At 44.6% G+C, this 20,063-nt stretch overlaps 1 protein-coding gene across 2 annotated transcripts in view; it reads left to right on the top strand.

Annotated features, from left to right (window-relative positions):
• TNFAIP8L3 (TNF alpha induced protein 8 like 3) overlaps nt 1-18,119 on the top strand; it is a 38,568-nt gene extending 20,449 nt beyond the window's left edge. For both annotated transcript variants that reach the window (XM_036917786.2, XM_036917787.2), the window contains one exon: nt 11,816-18,119. In XM_036917786.2, the coding sequence (XP_036773681.1) occupies nt 11,816-12,378 (563 nt within the window). In that variant the 3' untranslated portion in view covers nt 12,379-18,119. The remainder of the gene's footprint in view (nt 1-11,815) is intronic.
• Nucleotides 18,120-20,063: the final 1,944 nt, after the last annotated feature.

Below are 20,063 nucleotides of genomic sequence, written 5' to 3'. Positions count from 1 at the left end.
ACTGCTGTGAGTGAAAATTAGTACAATTTCACTGGAAAGCAACTGACAGTCTCTGTAGAGGACTTGGCAATTGAGTTCTAGGTGTAGAACCTGGGAGACTGTTGTGTGTGTGCACAAACAGATACATCTGTGGGCTTTTTTGCTTGCAGAAAGTGGAAAGAATTGTCCTTCAACAGGAAACATAGGTATACAGTATATACATAAAAGCAACTTGAATGACTCAATTAGGTAAATCTTGAAAGCATGATGTTGAATGAAGAGTTGCAGAAGACCGTGTAGTATGGCACCTTTATCTGAAGTTTAAAAAACACTCTAGGCAATACAATGTCTATGCATGCGTACTCATGAGGCAGGAGTATAAAAACAAAGATGAGACAAAAACACATTGACTTCCGAAGTGCGGTTAGAGCTGGAGACATAGAAAGAGGGAGTTGAAAACTTCACCTCACTGTCTCTGAGGACAAAATATTAATATTTGTTCCATCAGCGGGGTGGCCATACAAGTAGAGTTGGTTATATTTTTCTGTGTTGTCTATATACTTGAAATGCATCATGGTTTTTAAAGAATTCTCCTGCTAGCGGGGTGGGGGAAGCCTGTCTAAGCTCCATCCTTAAGTGGGCAGTAATTCAAAAAACATTTGAACTGACACTTGTTACCTCTTGAATGTCAGTTGGGTGTGGCAGATTGAAGCACAGGACTCTGGGGCAGCCTGCGTGGGTCTGAATCCAGCTCTGCCACTTCCTAAATGGTAGCCTCAGACAAGCTGTTTAAGCTCTCTTTGCCGTGGTTTCCTTGAATGTAAAACCTGCTGCTGGTGGTGATGATGATATCAGTGCCTTCTCATAGAGTTATTGCAAGGCGATGATGAGTTACTGCGCACACACCCTACAGAAGTGGATTCTATTATTATTATGCCTGAATGTGATATGCCATTCAGAGAGACGCCAGTTGCTTGTTAGTTGCAAGTGGGGGAGGGGATGAATAAGCTTTGTTGAAATAAATCATGTAAGTAGATGTTTTTAGTGATGGTTGCTCTTCCACTGCAATGAGACAAAAATATCTCTCAGATCTCTAAAATTAACCTGTTGAGTTGGAAATGATTCACCCCCACCCTCCCTGCTGGTTTCACAAGTATCTGCTTCAGTTAGCGCTGGTAAATAAAATTATCTCTCATTCACTTCTCAGAGCTGGCTGTAAAATCACTATGAAAAGCAAAACCAATATATAAAGCTGTTGTAATATATAGCATTTCCTCCAAAAATGAAAGATACATCTACCTTCAAGTTTTGGTGAATGTGTGGTATTTTTATCACTTAATAAGACTGGCTTTTTTTGTATTAAAAAAAATTGATGAAATACAAATCTCTTTGCTGGGTGGGAATTTAAATTGATGTCTATTTAATGTCTCAAATAAATGAAAAATCACAGTCATTAGTGAGCCCAGGACAATTTTCTGAAAGCAGAATGCACAAAGGCAGAGATTGTAGGCCTTGTCTGGAGTTAATCTGAACTTGGGCCCAACTGCAGCTCTGCTATTTACTGGCCTTGGCTTTGAGTGAACTACTTAAATCTGCTGTGTCTCAGTTTCCTCATCTGTAAAATGGTACTGACAGTCCCTCTTTCGCATAACTCTTGTGAGGATCAACTACATGGTATATACTATCTCGGGTACATAATTTGTGCTCAATAATTAACATGATCTCTGACATGGTAATTAACTAATTCCTCAATGCTGATGGGTGGGTGGGGAGGGTCTACAAGATGAGATAACGCACTGGAAGGTCTTACCTGTAGGAGACCCTGCCAATCTCTCTCCACTTCACTTAAAATAACAAGTCATTTCAGGCCCAGGAATTTTTTGGAATGAAAAAAACCTGGTCTTCATTTTAAAGATGTTGAAAGGCTGCTTTTGAAGTGTAATTACTCAATGCAAGGTATTGCAATGATCAGAGTCTGCTTTCCAGTAAGAGGCCTGTTTTGACTATTGCTTGTGTATGACCTTGCACAACACCCTAAAATATCCAATAGAACTAGGAAATTTCGTCATGCTTGGTCCCCCCAAAACACCTGAATCCACATTCCTGACCACTGGAAGAACGAACCTCTAGGACTGAGCACCCACCGAGGGCAAAGCCAAAACTGAGTGCCTACACCCAGGCCTCAGCCAAAGGTACAATCTTGGAGACATCCAAGCACAAGCTGGAGGCAGAACAACTGCCACATGGTAAAGGGGGTGCAGACTACCTAATGCGACACCCCCTCCTCTGCATTTGGTTGTCTCCAGCAACTCAGCCTTTCTTCCTTCTACCCTCTCCCCCAGTCCTACTAGACCCAAGCCTGCCTCTCACTTCCTACCCTCTTTTAATAGGAGGAGCAGTTTGGTGGTGGCCAAAATGGGAGGAAAGAGAATCCCTAGGAGGGATACACTGCGGCTCTGACTGAATTGATTCCCAGCAAGCTGTGAATAGAGACTACACTTTAGCCAGCTAAACAGCTATTTGCATTTTAAAGGAAGAACCTGTTTATCCGAACCAGGATCCCTAAACGACTAATATTTAGGGAAGATGGGACTTTTCACCACCTTTTGCTTGATGGAAAGGGACAGGGTTTGATGGGAAAATGGGAAGCTCAGGGTAGGGCAGGCTGAGTTTGAGATGCCTACTGGACAGGCTCCTGTGGCCTTCTCCACCCAGATGCCCCCAGGGCACCTGGACCTCAGCGAGTCAGGACTGAATCCATCTTCCCCACATGATCCCAGATGCCTGTCAGTTGGTGGTGCGTAATGTCCCCAGCCCCCATCCCTCAAGCTGGGAGAAACCCTCAGCATCTTCTCAACTCATCCTCTCCCCCAGCAGCCATGCAGGTGGTTATTTACTGTCACCCGCAAGACCAGGTAAGATCAAAATCACAGTGCGTTTAACTGTCTTGCTAATTGCCTCAGCTTCCTACTGCCTTGAGGAATATCTCAAGGCATGTAAAAGTGTTTGAAATCCATATTTCAAATTATCTTATTAGAGTTTTTGAAATTTTTATGGCCCATTTCTTGTCAGATCTGATTAGATCATTACTTTGCCATATAATTTGGCTGAGGACAAGTCCTACAACGCGGAGGATAATCGTCTGTCGTGCCGGCATGATTAGTGCATTGCCTTCGGTCCTCGGTGTCATTTCTTGCAGGAATCTTTTGAAAGTGGTCCATTTTGTGAGGGTTAGTTTAGTTAGAACTAAATAATATCATCAGTGAGTCTGTTTAACCAAGCACACATAAACATGTGCTGAAATAAATCAGAACTGCTGAACAGGAAGCAAGTATACACTAAATACCCTTAAACCCCGGGTGAGGGACCTTCTCCTCTTCCCTTAGCATGCCACACACCAGTGGGCCGTGGACTTAACCTGTATGTTAAATATTAGTATTTATCTCATTTAGAAAACAAGGAAACAAATACAGGTTCTAATGTTTTCATTTTGCATGCCCTATAGTGAAGCCTGGCAGAGGCTGCTGTCCTCCAAGTCTTGGTGACCCCACCCACAGGACCCACAAGCTGCTTGCTTTTTATTGCAGGTGGTGGAAATTTGGGGACCTCGGTGCCAGCAGCAGGGGGCTGCCCAGAGGATATATCCTCATGGAGGGTGGCTCTCTTAGAGAGTGGAGGAGAGGCCAGACCCAAGAAGGCCATAGGATGTGCTGGATTAACCTGCAGTCAGAAAAATCCATTTCCTAAGCCTCCCATGTCATCTCAATTTTATTGTGATGCCTTTTAAAGTATCCCAAAATACTTTTCTTAAGTCTCAAAAATGCCATCTCATTAAAGTATGAAAGGAGTTAGACCAACAAAAGGCATTTTTCATGAGCTTCTAAACTTTGATCATTTCTCCCTGTGGGGAGGGATCAAGGTTTCTGTTTGTCCCTAACTCAAAGGCCCACCATCCCTGATGATCTCATTTCACTGGACCTCCTCCAGTGCTGTTTTTTCTTTAATATTACAGCAGTATACAAACCAGTTTTATACAAGGGAAGGAAAATAGTTTCCAGTTTGACTCCCCTGGAGATGCAACAACTCAGTTAGTCTTTCTGGAATCCACAACTAGGTTAGGTTTGCATTTCAAAACACTACTTAAGGTTCCTTAATAGCTTTGTCCCCACAGCTCCACAGGGACAACCAAGAATTGAAGCACAGGCAAAGCCTTCCCTAGGTGTTTTATCATTGTCTTAGATAACCCATCCTGCAGACTACCTCACCCTCTCCAATCAACCCCTTGCTCATCGGTCACCAGGACAGACAAGGAAGAGGGGAGAGGGTGACACCCTCCCCACTGGCTCCTGGCCTTTGTCAGTAGTGAAGGATGGATTGTGAGCGGCAAGACCAGTCCAGTCACATTTTCTGGGTGCTTGTGCAGATGTCAATGATAGGTGCTCATCGAGAAAGTTCAGCGTCTTGCCAATGGGTTTCAGCCCCAGGAAAGTTCACTCTTGATTCGGTAGGACTGAAAAATGACAATGGAACATTCTTGGGGTGAAAAGGTTTATACACAAATCTATTCCCACGATGGGAGGTCAAGTGCTAGAATCCTGTCCACCTCAGAGTGAGTCTGCGTGCAGCAAACCGGTCTCTGCCTCTGGGTTTCTCTGCCCCCACAGCCAACTCAGTCTCTGTCCTCGGCGCTGCCACCACTCCAGCCTCTGCTCTCCTACAGCCATGCAGCTGTGCAACCCAGAGCACTGGGTGGAGCTCTTTATATAGAATAAATAATAACTCGTTGCCCACATGTGTTCAGTGAGCAAGCTGACCAGGGTCGGGTGAGAACCCTGGCCATAGGAACTGTCATTTTCTCTACATTCAAATTCAAAGTAGTTTATGAGACTGCTCCAATCTCAAGGAGGCTTGCTTGAACTTTCTTTCCAACAGTTACGTGTTCAGTGATTGAGTGCGAGAAACCTGGACTGCCACTAATCTCACCCTCTGCCCCTCCCCAGGCCCGGAGAACTCTCCGCCTACCTCCCTTGTGCTCTGGGTCTCTTGCTTTGACAGATGGTGCCTTTTAAGCACCACAGATTGGTTTTCTCTGGGTCCCATCTCCACTTTTAACTTCTGCTGAACACTTTTAGCTAACTCCTCCTTGCCATCATCTTAAGCTAATTACAGAAGTGAAGTGACATTGTGTGTGCACTGGCTATTAAGATAATTTCCAGTTTTGTAATACTGATGCAGCTGTCCATATTCGCATACAAGTTTTCCCGCACTCTCCTAACCAGAAGTGGAGAGATGCAGAGTCCTGCGAGTAAGGAGAGAAGAGCTGGGTCTGTCACTAGTCCCTCTACTGCAGCACATCCTGGGCCGATGCTCAGACCTCCTCTTGGGCTGTAGCTGATGGCTCAGAGCCCATCATTTCTCATAAGCATCATTTATTTTTCCCAAAACTTATTACCTTGTTCTTACCATGCTGGAGCTCATCTGCCTCTTTTCTGCCCACTCACCCAGATTGGTAAGATCTTCCTGCTGTTTATCACCACTAGCTTGGCATTTCACCATCTGGGGGAGCTTAAAGTTTTCTAGAAATATGGAAACATCACTTGTATTATGGCTGAACAATCACTTAGAGAAGCATCAACTCGGACTGACCCCAGCACTGTTCCATGCAGTGAAGGGCCCACTTAAATTGCCTCTTGTTTTCTCTCTCCAAACCAGTTCACAACCACTGTCATGCCATTCTCCCCACATAATTTCAGTACTTTTCCTTTCCCTGTAAATGTCCTAAGAGTGCTTATTCTTAGAGCCCGGACTTCATATTCCTTTCATTTCAGCCCCCCTGTCAATCTTGGTTTAAGGAAGCGATTCTCAGAGGGTAAATTTTGCACCCTCCTCAATCTAGTCTCATTGTGCTGGCCAAGTGTGCTATACAGTAGCAGCGTAATCATGTCCTTGTGTGCACTCTCAGAGATTCTGACTTACTGTGAATGACCCATTACCTTTCATGGCTAGGGAATGGGAACTTCTGTACAAACATGGTTAAGAGAATTACCCCTGGCCGAAAGAGCCTCCCTAAGACTTGTACACAGGAATAAGAGAACAGTTTTTGCCCAGCTCTAACTTACATCTCTTGGTGATTCCCCAAAACAACATGTGCCCACTAGTTGGGCCTGTTTCCCCAAATATCCCAAGTGTGCTCCTGACCTTGGCTCCCAAAGCTCCTCTCTTGCTCTCGGCCTGCAGTGTTCCTCCCTGGCGGGTCACCGTCGTGGCCCTCTACAGAAGGCTGAAGCAGGAGGCTGGATGGGAGGAAGCAAGCCCAAGATTTCCATGTGCAAAAAAGTCTTGAAAAGGACAGCCTCACCGGCTCCCCCTCCGTGCACACACTCCCTTTAATCGTGCATGTGTGTTAGAACAGTGGTGTCTCCCCACCCTCCCCCACTAATCTCGGGAGTTGGAAAAGTTGATCAGAGTGTCTTTATTTCTCTTTGTCCTGTCCCAGCATTTCCCATAATGTATACCACAGAATGTAGTGTTTACACGCACATATATATGCATGTGTTTGTACAAATTATGTAAGGTCCAGGAAGGACCTTTGAGGAGTGGTAGACTAAACAAAACTACACAGGTATCTTTACTGCAGGACTTCTCAATGCCTTTAATAAGCTACCTGGTATGGCAAGTCATCAAGGGCCAGCCATAATAAATAGTCTTCTACAAACGCATTTAAGTGACCACAGAGCCTTCTTTCCTAGAGCATCTGCGGGACCAGTGTTCTACCAGATACACATGGGGGCTGGTCATGATCACTGGGCCCTACATGCAGCATGTCAGAATCACAGAGGGAGCTTGGCTTACTAGCTCAACTCTAGATGATTTTGATGCCAGCTGTCTTGGGAGAGTGTGCAAATCTACTTTGTTGTTCTTTGTTGCTTTTCCCTAAAATTTTCCTGATGATTTTGATGACCCATAGCACTTGGGTTCCTCTGCTCTAGGCTCTTCATCTTCAAGGCTTTAGATATGCTGTATCTGTGATCCTTCTGAGCCCTCACCATAGAAGCTTATACCCCAAATCCCCTTGTAGGTAAACAACATGTTCTTATACAATGGAGATGGCTGAAAACATCAGGAAAACCACCCAAAACCTTGGCGATTTGAGGAAAATTATTGGCCCTTATCTATGACTTTAGAAACCACTTCTGAACATCATAGCCATCCCCATCTATCCACATGCAAGTCCACCCCTGGCTCCCTACAGCTGTTCTCATTCATGCTAATTTGGGCTACTCCAAGTTTCTGTACATTGTTTCATTTGTCTGTATCTCACACCCCTGCAGTGCCATATTCAGAGTGGGACCTAACTGAATACTTTTTGGGAGATTTCCCCTATAGCACTTCATACAGAGCCAAACTAATAGTAAAGGCTCAATAACTGCAAAGAAACCAAGGAACAAAGGGACTTTGGCCTAAAATGGATAAAAAGGGATTAAGGTTGATTCTAGAATTAAAAAGCAAGTCGAGAGGGTTGGCAAACATGGCAAACATGGGTGTACAGCCTACCTGCTGAGATGATAGTGCCTTAAATATTGGGTATATATTATATTCTTCCAGCACCTGAAGTTTTTTGTTATTTCTCTGTGTTCTTCATTTCTTAGGTCAATGATATATGCATTGCTAATGGCTCAGGAAGAGGGTGACCAACTTGTCCCAATTTGCCTGGAACTTTACCAGTTTTAGCAATGAACATCTGCTATATGGGAAACCCCTCAATCCTGGCACACTAGGGTAGCTGGTCACTACTCTGAAGATAAAGAGTTCACTGAACAAATAAATTTGGGAAATGCTACATCACAGTTCTACCCACCTGAATTAGTTTCCTGTTGCTACTGTAACAAATTAAAGGGTTAAAACAGCACAAATTTGTCATCTTACAGCTCTGGAGCTCAGAAATCCTGAATGGGTTTATAGGACTAAAATCAGCATTTCAGTGGGGCTGCATTTTTATCCTGGAGGCTCTCGGGAAGAATCCATTCCCTTGCCTTTTCCAGCTTCTAGAAGTGGCTCACATTTCCTGGCTGGTGGCTCCCTCCTCCATCTTCAAAGCTCACATCATTTGACCATCTGCTTCCCCCCTTGAACCCTCTTCTCTGACTCTCACTCTTGCCTGCTTCCCTCTTTCACTTAAAATGACCCTTGTGATTACACTGTGCTCCCTGAATAAACCAGGATAATCTCTCCATCCAAACTCCTCCATTTAATGACATCCACAAAGTGTTTTTTGCCAGGTAAGGTAACACACAGGTTCCAGGGACTAGTCTATGGACATCTTTGGGTGGCCATTATTCTGCCTACCATCCCTACCCCTCTCTGAGAGTTGATAAAACCCCTTAATATATTAAAGGAGTATTTTTTAAATCTCCCAGGAAAGGAATCTATTTAACATTGCTTAACCCAGCATTTTCTAAGCTTATTTGATCAAGAAAATTTTTATTCTCCCACAAGAAAACACCTCTTGACATCTCATGGAATGCTGCCACTCTTACCAAAGAGGATTCAGACGAGTGTGTACAACACCAAGAGTCCAGGGACTTCCCATGTGTTGTGCAGACAAGGAGAGTTTTGAGGGAATCAATTCATAGATCCAATTCCTCTCACTGCAATACATATACTCTTCTCTAAACTTACCTGCCTGATAAACAACCTGAGGTCAAAGAATGGTTGACCTTCCTTCTTTCCACTGTTTCAGTCATGGAGTTCTCACTAAAGAGGCTTACTGGGACAACCTATTATCCAGGGGTGCAAAACCTCCCTGGTCAAACAAAGGGATGATGTGAAGCTCTGGCAAGGCCTCTTTTAATCAAGGTGATATGACCTTTCATTTAGGGGTGTATTGCCAATAAAACTTTAATTTTTATGTTTACTAAGTATCAAAATTTTAATACTTTACATTGTACTCAAAGTAATTAAAATGTAACTCAGGAAGAAATGGAATCTTCTTGCAATTTAAATCTCAATTTATATGCATCCTTTGGCTGTAGGAAATTACGATGAATTGAGCAAATAAAACATTTTTTAAGCATAAAAACGTACGTTAAAATTCTCTGGGTGTCACAGACTAGAGATACAATTTCAAAGAGAAAAAAGAAAATGTGACGTTTCTAATTTTTAAAGAAGAGCTTGGTCCTGTCATTTTTAAATGAACAATAATGGGTGTTACATCACTGTAGTATTTGTTATATTGGACATATTTAAAAGAATGATTTAATGGGTTAATTCTAAAATATCAATATGTATAATACCTAGAAATTCTACTTACAAATTATAACTAATCTTAAGGTGAAAAATACTTGCTCTCAAAAGAATATGCAAGAAAGTACATAGTTTTTCAAAATGCTTCTGGAAGTATATAAACAAAAGTTTTGATGGTCACTGCTCCAGAGAAAAATGTTTGGGAAAGAGCAGTGTTTAGAACCAGGCCAGCAGGGAAACCCCAGGAAAAATGCCAGCTTCCTTCAGCTATTAGGGTGAAACCATGAAGTACCTGGCACAAAGCCAGCGTGCCCTTCATTCCGCCAACATTGGCCAGGTGCCCCCAGTGCGCTAGGCCCTGGATGTGCAGGAGGGCTTAAACACAAATCCCTGCTCTCACAGAGCTTATGTTCTAGTGGACACATATTTATTGGATCCGTTGCTTCTGTATAAACGCATGTTTGCTGCATTTCTAGAAAGCCTTTTAAAATACCTTATTTTCAGGCAGTTTTTAGGAGCTGTGTCTACAGAGAAATGACTCGTTTTTGTATTCCAAAAGGGACCCATCTAGATTCCCTTGTTCCTGCCAGAAAAAAGTCACCTGAGGAGGCATACACTAATTTCAGTGATAGGGCCACTACTCAAAAGTCTTTAATTCCTCTGGAATTGACTTCAAAGCATACAGCACCATCTTCTGAACATCCTCCATGCTTGTAAATACTTGTGTTTGGAGGACAAACTTTAACGTTTTTGGAACAAATGTTCACACAAAAGTCAAGGGACTACAGTAGGTGGTCAAACTGAGCAAGAATATTATTTGTCACAAACTCTGGAGGGCATTAATCAGGCAGGCAGGCTTTCTCACGGTAGAGTCAAGTCATACCTGCCCGTGTTGGGATCACTTGGCTCTGAAATTGCTTGGAGGTTTGATGGACTCAAACTTTAGGGAGAGAGCTTCCTGGGGTTGGGGAGGCCATAGCGCCCGCTGCTTTAGTACTGCTGATGCTGTCACAGTGACCCCCTTCTAGGGGCCGCAGCTGGGAGAAGTCCAAGAGGAGAAGTAGCTGTCCCGGAAGGACCCAGGGCTGAGGGAACAACACTGGGGCAGTCATGAGGGGGCACGCAGGTGGAGGGAGCACCTGGGCCTGTGTCTAAATTGTGTTAGAGTGTTCACTGAGTCTGTCTGCAAGATTAATCATGCTGTCCACTGAGGATGTGAGTCCAGGATGGACAGAGAGGGTGGGGTACAAGATGGGAAGGGATAGACAAGGATTGCAGAAGCTGGCATGTATGGCCCTCTGCCTATCACCTATCACTTCTGTGTGGCCAGAGCACTGGACAAAAGCTCTCGGGATTCTAGAGGGCCCTCAGTTAACAAAGGAAATTTTTTTTTTTTTTTAGTATAAGTGCACTGTATTTTACTACTTTCTCCTTCTGCAATATTTTTTTGATATTTTACTTTGCAGACACCATTCCACCTGCGTCTAGAACCGAGCTAGGTGCTGTGGGAAACATTGTCTCTGCCCTCAGGCAACTTGAATCTCCTTGGGAAGATTAAAAATAATGTGCATACATACTATAGAGTATTTCACTTCAAATATTAGCAATCAGCTAATTGGTGACTTTATGGAATATTTCATCAACTCTAAGACACCACCAATTGTAAGATGCTGTTTTATGTGCTCTTAAGAAAGAAAGTGCTGCCAATTCAGTTGTGAATGATTGCTTTATTACTTAGAATTTTTTATGTATTGAAAGTTCCTTTTTAGACTTAGACATAATGTTATTTTTTAACATATATTGCTCTCATGCATTCATAAACTGGAAAATAGTAGGGAAATAAACTGACTTTGGTTTTCCTAACTTCTTTACAACTTGGAGTTGTTGATGTCTATGTGTCCAAAGTGCTGTTCTCTAAGCCAATCTAGGGCACTGGTGAGGCAACATATCCTGCAGAGCACTCTTGACTTGCCAAAATCTCTGGCTCCTATTGTGTAAACTGATGCACACACAGGTAATAACAACCACAGCACAACTGTCACCTGGCAACAGTGACTATAAGACATTCCAATTTCCAAGATATCAAGCATGAAAAAAATACGTCTTAGACTCATGAAATATGGAATCTGAGACTCAAAGAGACTACCAGGATCAACTACCCATGTCTGCCCTGGGAATGGGATTGGTATCGGTGCTACATCCTTGTCATTAAGCAATAATTTATTCCTAGATAACTTGCAAAACTGGTTTCCAGTGCAACAGCCATTGTGGGGAGTTCTGTGAACTAATAGAGTCAGGAAGTCTTTATGCATAAGAAAGGTCCAAAAAGGTGAGATTTGGCCGGAACAGAGGAGACCACTTCCAGAGAGGAAAGAGGTCAATAAGGAAAGTTGAAGAGGGCAGACAAGCATGACATGTGGAGAGGACAGTGGAGCAACCCTGGGCTGGGACAGGGTTTAGTTAGGGAGTTGTGGGCTATAAAGGAATGGGTTTTTGCTCTAAGAACAAAAGTTGAAATGAGTGTGTTTCACTTTCAGAAACATAATAAATGGTTCTCATATTTCTCTAACTTTTCTTTCTTTCTTTACCATAGGTCCTGATGTTTTTAGTTCAAAGAGCCTTGCCCTTCAAGCCCAGAAGAAGATTTTGAGCAAAATAGCCAGCAAAACCGTGGCCAACATGTTGATTGATGACACCAGCAGTGAAATCTTTGATGAGCTCTACAAAGTCACCAAAGAGCACACCCACAACAAGAAGGAAGCCCACAAGATCATGAAAGACTTAATCAAGGTGGCGATCAAAATTGGGATCCTGTACCGGAACAACCAGTTCAGCCAGGAGGAGGTTGTCATTGTGGAAAAGTTCAGGAAGAAGCTGAACCAGACCGCCATGACCATCGTCAGTTTCTATGAGGTGGAATACACCTTTGATAGGAACGTGCTCTCCAAGCTCCTACATGAATGCAAGGACCTGGTGCATGAACTGGTGCAGCGACACCTGACGCCCAGGACCCACGGGCGCATCAACCATGTCTTTAACCACTTTGCTGATGTGGAGTTCCTCTCTGCCCTTTATAATCTGGATGGAGACTGTAGGTCCAACCTCAAGAGGATCTGTGAAGGAATCAATAAATTGCTGGATGAGAAAGTCCTCTGAATGCCTTTCCTCCTTCTGGACTTTGCTGCGTTCAAGTTACAGCACCCGAAATGGTCCAGTTGAGAATCAAGAAAACAAAAAGAAACCCTTGTCAAAGACACCCATGTTCTGTCCTAGTCACCTATCTGATGTTGATGCTGAATTAAGTTCAGATGTGTTTATCCCCTGAGTTTGCTGATGAGGCTGTACTTAAAAACACCTTGTTGGCAAGCCCAAAAGACATTTCATCTATTCTAAGCAGCAAGGCTGCCCTGCTCATCAAGGTGGGCTCAGTCCATCTTGTGGAGTGGAAGGTGCTCTGGACCAGGAGTTAGAGGACATGGATTTGGTTCCCAGCTCCAGTAGTTACAACTCCATCTTCTGCATCCAGGAACCATGATGGCTGCCTGCCTGCCTCCTAGGGCTGCTATGAGGATCAGATGAGATGATGTATGTTCATGCTTTTGAAAACTCTAATGTAAGGTCTTACTATTTTCTACTTAGAGTGTGAGAGGGATCAACCTGGATCTAGACTATTAAGCAGCAGAGAAGAACAATAGTATCTAATGGGCTGGGTTTGCAATCTGTCTCTAGGTGTGCTGTTTCATACAAAATAAAAATAAATCCAAAGGTGTGAAAAAGTAGAGCTGCAAATTGGAAAAATGTTTTTGAAAAGCTGTGTTTTTTAGGTCCTCGATGTGCAGGTTTATGATCCTGCAGAGGTAAACTTTCCTGGAGTGGGTGGAAGGAAAGTTCCCCCAAAAACATGGAAACAGAGAACTGTGCTCCCCCTGTAGGACCAGCCTTCCCCCATCTACAGTATCTGTGAGGCATGGGAAGGGTTTACTCTGGCATGCACCGGAGAGTTGGACAGAATGAATCCCTACCTGGCTTTCTTGGCCTTTCATAGTCATTTTGTGGTGTTTTCTCTGGTTCGTTAATAAATTAAACTACCCTTCAAACAACAGGTTTTGGAGTTGTGATTCAAAAATAAAATTCCTTGGAGTTAGATACAGTGTTAAGAATAAAGGGTATGAAAGGAACATAAAATGAAGAGTAAGGGAAAGCTGTACCCCAGGCCCTAAGGGGAAGAAACCCCAGCGGGAGTGCCCACGGGGTGGGGCCTGCATCCCAGGTCACTGGGCAGCCAGCTCCTCGACATGGTGACTGCCTTCTCCGGGTGTCTCTCGGGCTTGCTTTAACACTAGATTCTGACTTCTTTTCATCATAATCTTAACAGACATCAGAACAATATATTTACTGCCTTTCATGTTGTCTAGAGGACACATACCACATTAGACTTGCTCTCCCTACATCACCTCCTGTCCTGCTATGTTTCTCTTGTATTGGGTGACAATGTAAAAATATCACTTTGGTTCATCCCCATGGGTTCATCCCACCCCATGGGATCTCTCTGACAGGGGCATCAAGACATAGATTTGTGGGAGGGTATAAGCAACACGCCCTGAACTGACAGTGGCCATTCAATCTTAACTGGCTCCCATGTCAACCTAAGAGTGAACCAGCTAGTTAAGTTCTTCAGCCACCAGCTCACAAAATTAGTTCATAGGAAGGATGTCCAGTAAGGAATAGGGAATAGTCAGCCTGTTCCCCACATCTGACAAACATGGCCTAGCCCCTCCTCGAAGACCCAAGGACGGGACAGTAATGCCTGTGCACATCTGCACTGGGCAGGTCGTTGGTCATCCAGGCAGTGCTCATGGGAACGGCCTGATAAGCAGCAAGCAGCCCAGCACATTCACATTTTCACATACAGAGTCCTCAGTGCCCACCTTGGTGTACTCCTCTGGTTAAGGACTGCTTTCTAACTTGAGGGATGGTTCTACTAGCAGGTTCTTTTTTCCTTAAGTAGGTGAACCTATCCAGTCAAATCAGACCCAAAAGGAATGGGTGGAACTGTCATCTTTTCATCTGCAACAGGGCAGGGAAGCAGGCAGGATCCCCAGCCAAAAAGGTGGCAGGCTCTCCCCACTCTACAGGCCACAGCACAGCAGTGGCGGCAGAGGCGGGCTAAGCAGGATCTGACAGCTCATGAGTCCCTAAGGAAACTGGGTCCTCCTTGTTCTGACCAGAGAAGACTCAGCACTTCCACCAGCAGGTCTCAGCAAGTGCAACAGCAGAGTGTAGACCAGAACACAGTCTATGGTTTTAAGCTTCCCCCCAAGACAGACAAGGGGCTCGCTGGCTACAGCAGAGCCAGCTGGGTTATCTCAAGCTCATCAGCAGTAGCCAGGGAGAGCTGGGCTACCCACCACACCTCTAAAAATAACCAAACCCAATCCCAGGTGCATACCTTTCAAATATACAGTTGGCAGTAAATTCAAGTTATAACTGCATCTCCTGAACCAGCTGAAAAGCTTGCAAATTTCAAGTGCTTAACATGACAATCTAGAAACCAAAGGAACAATTTCATTCTTGTTTTATCCTGAGGACTCTAACATCATGTAGTGGCCCTGAAAAGCTGTTTAGGGTGAAAAAGATAGGACAGAGGCCAGCAAGTGCTTTCAAAACTAGGACTCCATAGAGTGTGTTTGTGCTCAGAACTACACAAAATTTTCAGTAATGAGAATCCACAAAAGTAAAGTTAGAATATTTTCATTTCCTAGCACCTGAAAGAAAACCGCTTTCAAAAGAAGCAACAGCACTCAACTGATCACGCCCCAGACAACTTCAGAGTAATGCCTGGCTCAGCAAATCAGGGGAAGAGACAGGACTCACACTTTTTAGGAGAGGGGAGCAGAAGCAGCTTGTCTCAGTCATCTGGAAACACCGGTGGATGTTCAGCCACCCCTGAGCACTCAGCCCTGTCCCCACGGGAGGACACGAGGGACTTGTGCTGAAGCTCCTGGCCTCCCCCGGTTCTGAATCCTTCGTGTACCTGAACCCTGCGGAAACACACTGACTGCCGGCTGGTTCTGCCGTGTGTCTGTGTCACTTTTCGTCCCTGTGTTCGCGTCTGTGAGTCTTGACACCCTCAGCAATTACAGGTCTCTGCTCAATGACAAATCAAAATGAAAAGACTTCTCCATCTGTGCTTCTCCTCCAAACTCCCATCTCCCCCATCTGTACATTTTTCAGAAGCAAAAATCAGTACATTCACTGGTTGCTCAATGGACTTCTTGTATCCGTTTATAAAGAAAAGAAAGGATCTCAAATCAGGCTCACATGCCCTCTACCCCATTCGTTTTTTGTTTGTTTTTCAATTCAACGTGGCTCCAGATGTCAAGAGCAAAACCAACCAGTGGAATTCTAGAACAGCCAACTTTGGCTACGAGAGCACTGCATCAGCAGCTGTCTGGTAATGGACTGGGATGCTGACACGAGTCATGAATCATATGGTCTTGAAGAAGAGGCTCCCTCAGGCCCTCCCAATTCAGAATTTTATGACCACTTTCCCTCCTTTAGTCTCAGTGGACTATGGAGCCCACCTCCTGTCCCTCCTAAGAAGGTCTTGCTTATTAGCAGTAAACACTCTTCTACAACCCTCTTCCTCAAAATGGCATCTAGGAATCCCTGAGAGTTTGTGGTGGTGGGAGGGAGAGAAAAGTGGCCATGAGTTCTAAAAGGAGTTTTAGGTTTTTGTTTCATTCTGACTTTAAAAAAAAATTAAAAAGTACCTTCTGAAGCTAGTGACATGACTACAGCCAGGTATATATCTACCTTCAGGGTCTAAGTATCTCTTCGTGTTTACAATGTCATTCATGCTAACTGGTCAACACAAGTGAAAGAATTTAACTGAAAGTATTTCTCCAATTAGGCCTGGCATCCCTTAGGGGTCTGCAGGCATAGCTTAGGGGTCTGTGAATCCTCAATTTTGAGAAAGATTGCTACAACATATGGAAATGTAGGCTTGTATGCAGATAATGTCACTCTGCCCTTGATGGTGACTCATGTGTCAGTCAGGGCTCAAAGATTAATGGGTGAACCAGTGTGTGGGAGACACACAGGCCTGCTGCAGAAAGAGGTGGGCTCCCACATGTCCCGACTGCCCTTTGAAACTGGCCAGCAAAAGTGACTACATATAAATCAAAGAATTGACCAACTGTCTTGGCAATCCTACTAATAAATCTCAAAGGTAGAAGAGAGGCCATTGCTGGACACACCAGCCACTGGTCCTCCCAAGGAAGGGAATAGAGAAGAAATCTTAAAAAGCCTCCTTGCAAAGAAAAGTCACCTGTACCCGCTCACTCTATCCCAGCTCCAGCTTCATCTGCTGTAGTGCGGAGTCCCAGGCATCAAGAGTGTGTGTGGTTCCGGGATCCCAGGCGCTAATTCATTGGCTGAATTTAAGGCATGTGGCACTCAGATCCTGGTGGCATGGAATTCCTCCCAGCTGCGGAAGAGGAATCAGCCAGAGCAAGCACTCTCACCTCCCACCCCCACCCCCACAGTACCATTGCACCAAGTCCTTTCCCTTCCTTTGCTGGGGCTGGGCCAAGGTCTCTGCAGAGGAAGGGTCCTGGCCACCCACCCAGGCAGCCAGGCCCCCCAGGCTGTGACAGAGTTCCTCTTTGCTGACCGCTAAGGCCATTCTGGACCAGTGCCTAGGACAAGGGCGTCTGGTGTTTGGCTCCCAAGGAGGAGCTGGGTCGGAGCCAGAGCTTGGCACAGAGCAAGTGCTGGAGGCTGGTGGGGAAGCAGCAATTCGGTTGTGTTGTAGAGGGGAAGGAGCATTCTTCCAGGTCCTGTCACTTGGGAGGAGGAGCCTGTGGCTGGTCCCCACAGTGACTGGCCTTCTTCCACCTCTCAGAGCAGCAACTTCCCCACCAAAAGGGTCATATTCCCTCAGTAATGGGATGGGCTGCCCCAGCTCTACAAAAAGTTACAACTTGATTTTAGAAATAGATTTTTGGATTTGGTTTTAGGGAGACAAGGGAGATGGATGTACTGCATTTTGTTTTCAGCTTTCATAGGCAGCTCAAAGTGTAGAACATGGAACGAGCCACAAGTCAGAAGGTTTCGTCTTAGTTCCCCTACTACCTGGGAATTTCCTTTCACTTTGCCTCTCCTGGGCCTCAGTTGCCTCGGCTGTAAACAGAGTTGCACCATGTATCTAAGAATCCTTCCAGTTCCATAGGTCTATCTTCTGAACATCTTAGGAGAGAAGCTCTGGGTGTTTCAGTGTCGTAGGTTGCTCAGAAGGGAAGCTATTCATTATTTAAATGAAGCAATAGCTTCCAAATAGACTGAGAAATGACTCCTCAATGATCTCCTTCAGGACTTTGAATCGTGAATCTAAGTTCATGATTTCTGAGAGGAAGAGCTTTAAGCCAGAAAATGCAAGGTAAAACCGGGACTCCATACAGACCAGAGAACTGGACAATGTAGGCCCAAGTAGTCAGTCTCCAGCTTAGCTGGTGCTGGCAGGAATTCAATGTCAGGACCAACCCTCTACTGATACATACATTTCAAATTGAAGTGTGTCAGACTCCATAACGTATCTCTGTAGAGATAAGAGAGTAGTGAGCAAAGTCATTATATAAGTCATTACTGAGTTGTGTCAAATTTCATAAGAAATTATCAAATTGTTTTTAAATATATTAATAAAGCCATCCCACCAACAAACGGGCCATTTTATGGGCTTTTCAGATCTTTTTCTTCTCCCTGTACTGTATGAAACATATTTCATGTTCCTTTACCAAGCGTAAAGGAACCATGCACCCTTATGTGGTGGACACACTGCCACTGCACCACTGAAAGAGCACTATCCTTACCCATATATAAAACGACATTCTTTGGAACATCTTTAACGTGTCTTTAGTGTGTTTCATGCACCCAAGTTATGAAATGACTTTTTAAAAAAACAGCTTTGTTGAGATATAATTCACAAAACACACTATTCACCCATTTAAAGTGTAAAATTTAGTGGATTTTGGTATATTCAGGTATGTGCAACTATAACCACACTCAATTTTAGAACATTTTCAGCACCTCAAAAGAGGCTCAGTACCCTTTAGCTATCACTTCACTCTCCTCAGACCTTATTAGCAAAATAAAAGTTGCTCTTCACCCCCACAAGTATCACAATAGTTTCTCAACATTGGCATTGAGATTCAGAGCAAGCCAATCTCAATGACGTGAATGACTAAGACTCATTGCGATGAACCAGGTTGACCTCATCATGTGTTGTTCCCATGAGAACAGGCCTCATCAGCCTCTTAACAGGGTGGCCTCTGTGGGGAGGTAGATTCAGTGAACGGTGTGGACGACAGGGCTGACCGTGAGATGCCTCAGGTTGGCAACTCCCTCATCAGCCTCCTGCTCTGTCAACGGATGCAGTCAGTGGCTGTGCACTGTAGCAGCTCAGGCATCATGTGAGCAGAGGGCCTCAAAGTATGGACCGTGAACCACCTGTATTGAATTCCAGGATGGTTCCTTTAAAAATATAGACTCCTGGGGTCCACCCCCAGAACTACCTGAGCCAAATCTCTGGAGATGGAGCTTGGGAATATGCAGTTGTGAAAAAGCTCCCTGGTGATTTTTTACATTTGTAAAGTTTGCTGAGCCCAATATAGAGGATATAACTTGAAATCCTTTGCATCTCTATGCTTCTCAAAGGATTAATTCCCTTCTGAATTGTTTGCATTTTCTGCCTGTTCCAGCTTTGAAACTGAGTCCATCTCATTCTCCCTTTGTGTCCATGAGGCACCCCTTGGGTACTTAAGGTTCTTTTCATATATATTCCATTACCCTGGGGCTGTCACAAGCCCTATTCTCCAGTTGCAAGTACCCAAAGGATGGAAATACCAGTGAGAGGCAGGGTTATTACTTTTGGAACCTAGAGGTCAAAGGGGACAGAAAGAATACCTGCCTTTCAGCTAGTGGAGAAATCATCTTAAAGTTGAACCCAGGCTGAGATCAGCCAGCCCGAGGAACCTGGAGCACACACAGGAGAGAGACCCCCAGGCACAGGAAAGCTTGGGTCCACGTGGTTGCAGGTTGATTGAGGCTACCCAAACCCTTCAGGAGTCCCTATCCAAGCTTTCTTTGAGCAAAGGGGAGCTGGTTTTTTGTCAGAATAAAGGGGATTCCACTCAGAAAGGGACCGACCTTACAGCTCATGACGCAGAAAAGGAATGAGGGGGCTCCAGGCCTGCTGTGGGGGATGAGTGCTCACAGGCTTTCCCCAAAAGCCAAGTCCCCCTCTCTGGGACCCCTAGCACAGGGCAGGACTACAGGTGCTGGTGTACCATGCCCTTCCAGTCCCAGGTTGCAGGTCGCATGAGGCCCTACAGAAGTGGGGCTTGCCCCACACCTCCTGCCTCTAATCTGACAATGGCAGCTCTTTTCTGGAGGGACCAACCAGGTGACAGTTCAGGTTATCAGGCCATACCCTGACTATTCACCAAACTCAAGTGTATAGAAATCAATCTCTCCATTCTAAGTAGATGGAGGCCCCTTTTCTCATCACTTATTTGTCAGGGGCAGGGAACTTGGTTTCCCTCTTGCTTCTCCACATGTCAGGTACTTTCACTTTTTCTCCCCCCTATTTTTCTACTGTAGTTTACCTAACATAAAATTTACCATCTTTACTATTTTTAAGTGTACAGTTCAGTGGTATTAAATGCATTCACTTGTGCAAACTTCATGACCATCCATCTTCAGAAATTCTTTTCATGTCATACAACTGAAACTCTGTACCCATTAAACAATAGCTCCCCGTTCCCCTCCCCCTAGCCCTTGGC

The sequence above is a fragment of the Manis pentadactyla genome, chromosome 11 (assembly GCF_030020395.1).
Source record: "Manis pentadactyla isolate mManPen7 chromosome 11, mManPen7.hap1, whole genome shotgun sequence".
NCBI lineage: Eukaryota > Metazoa > Chordata > Mammalia > Pholidota > Manidae > Manis > Manis pentadactyla.
Note: the sequence above shows the minus strand (reverse complement) of the source record. Positions and strands in the feature narration are given on the sequence as shown.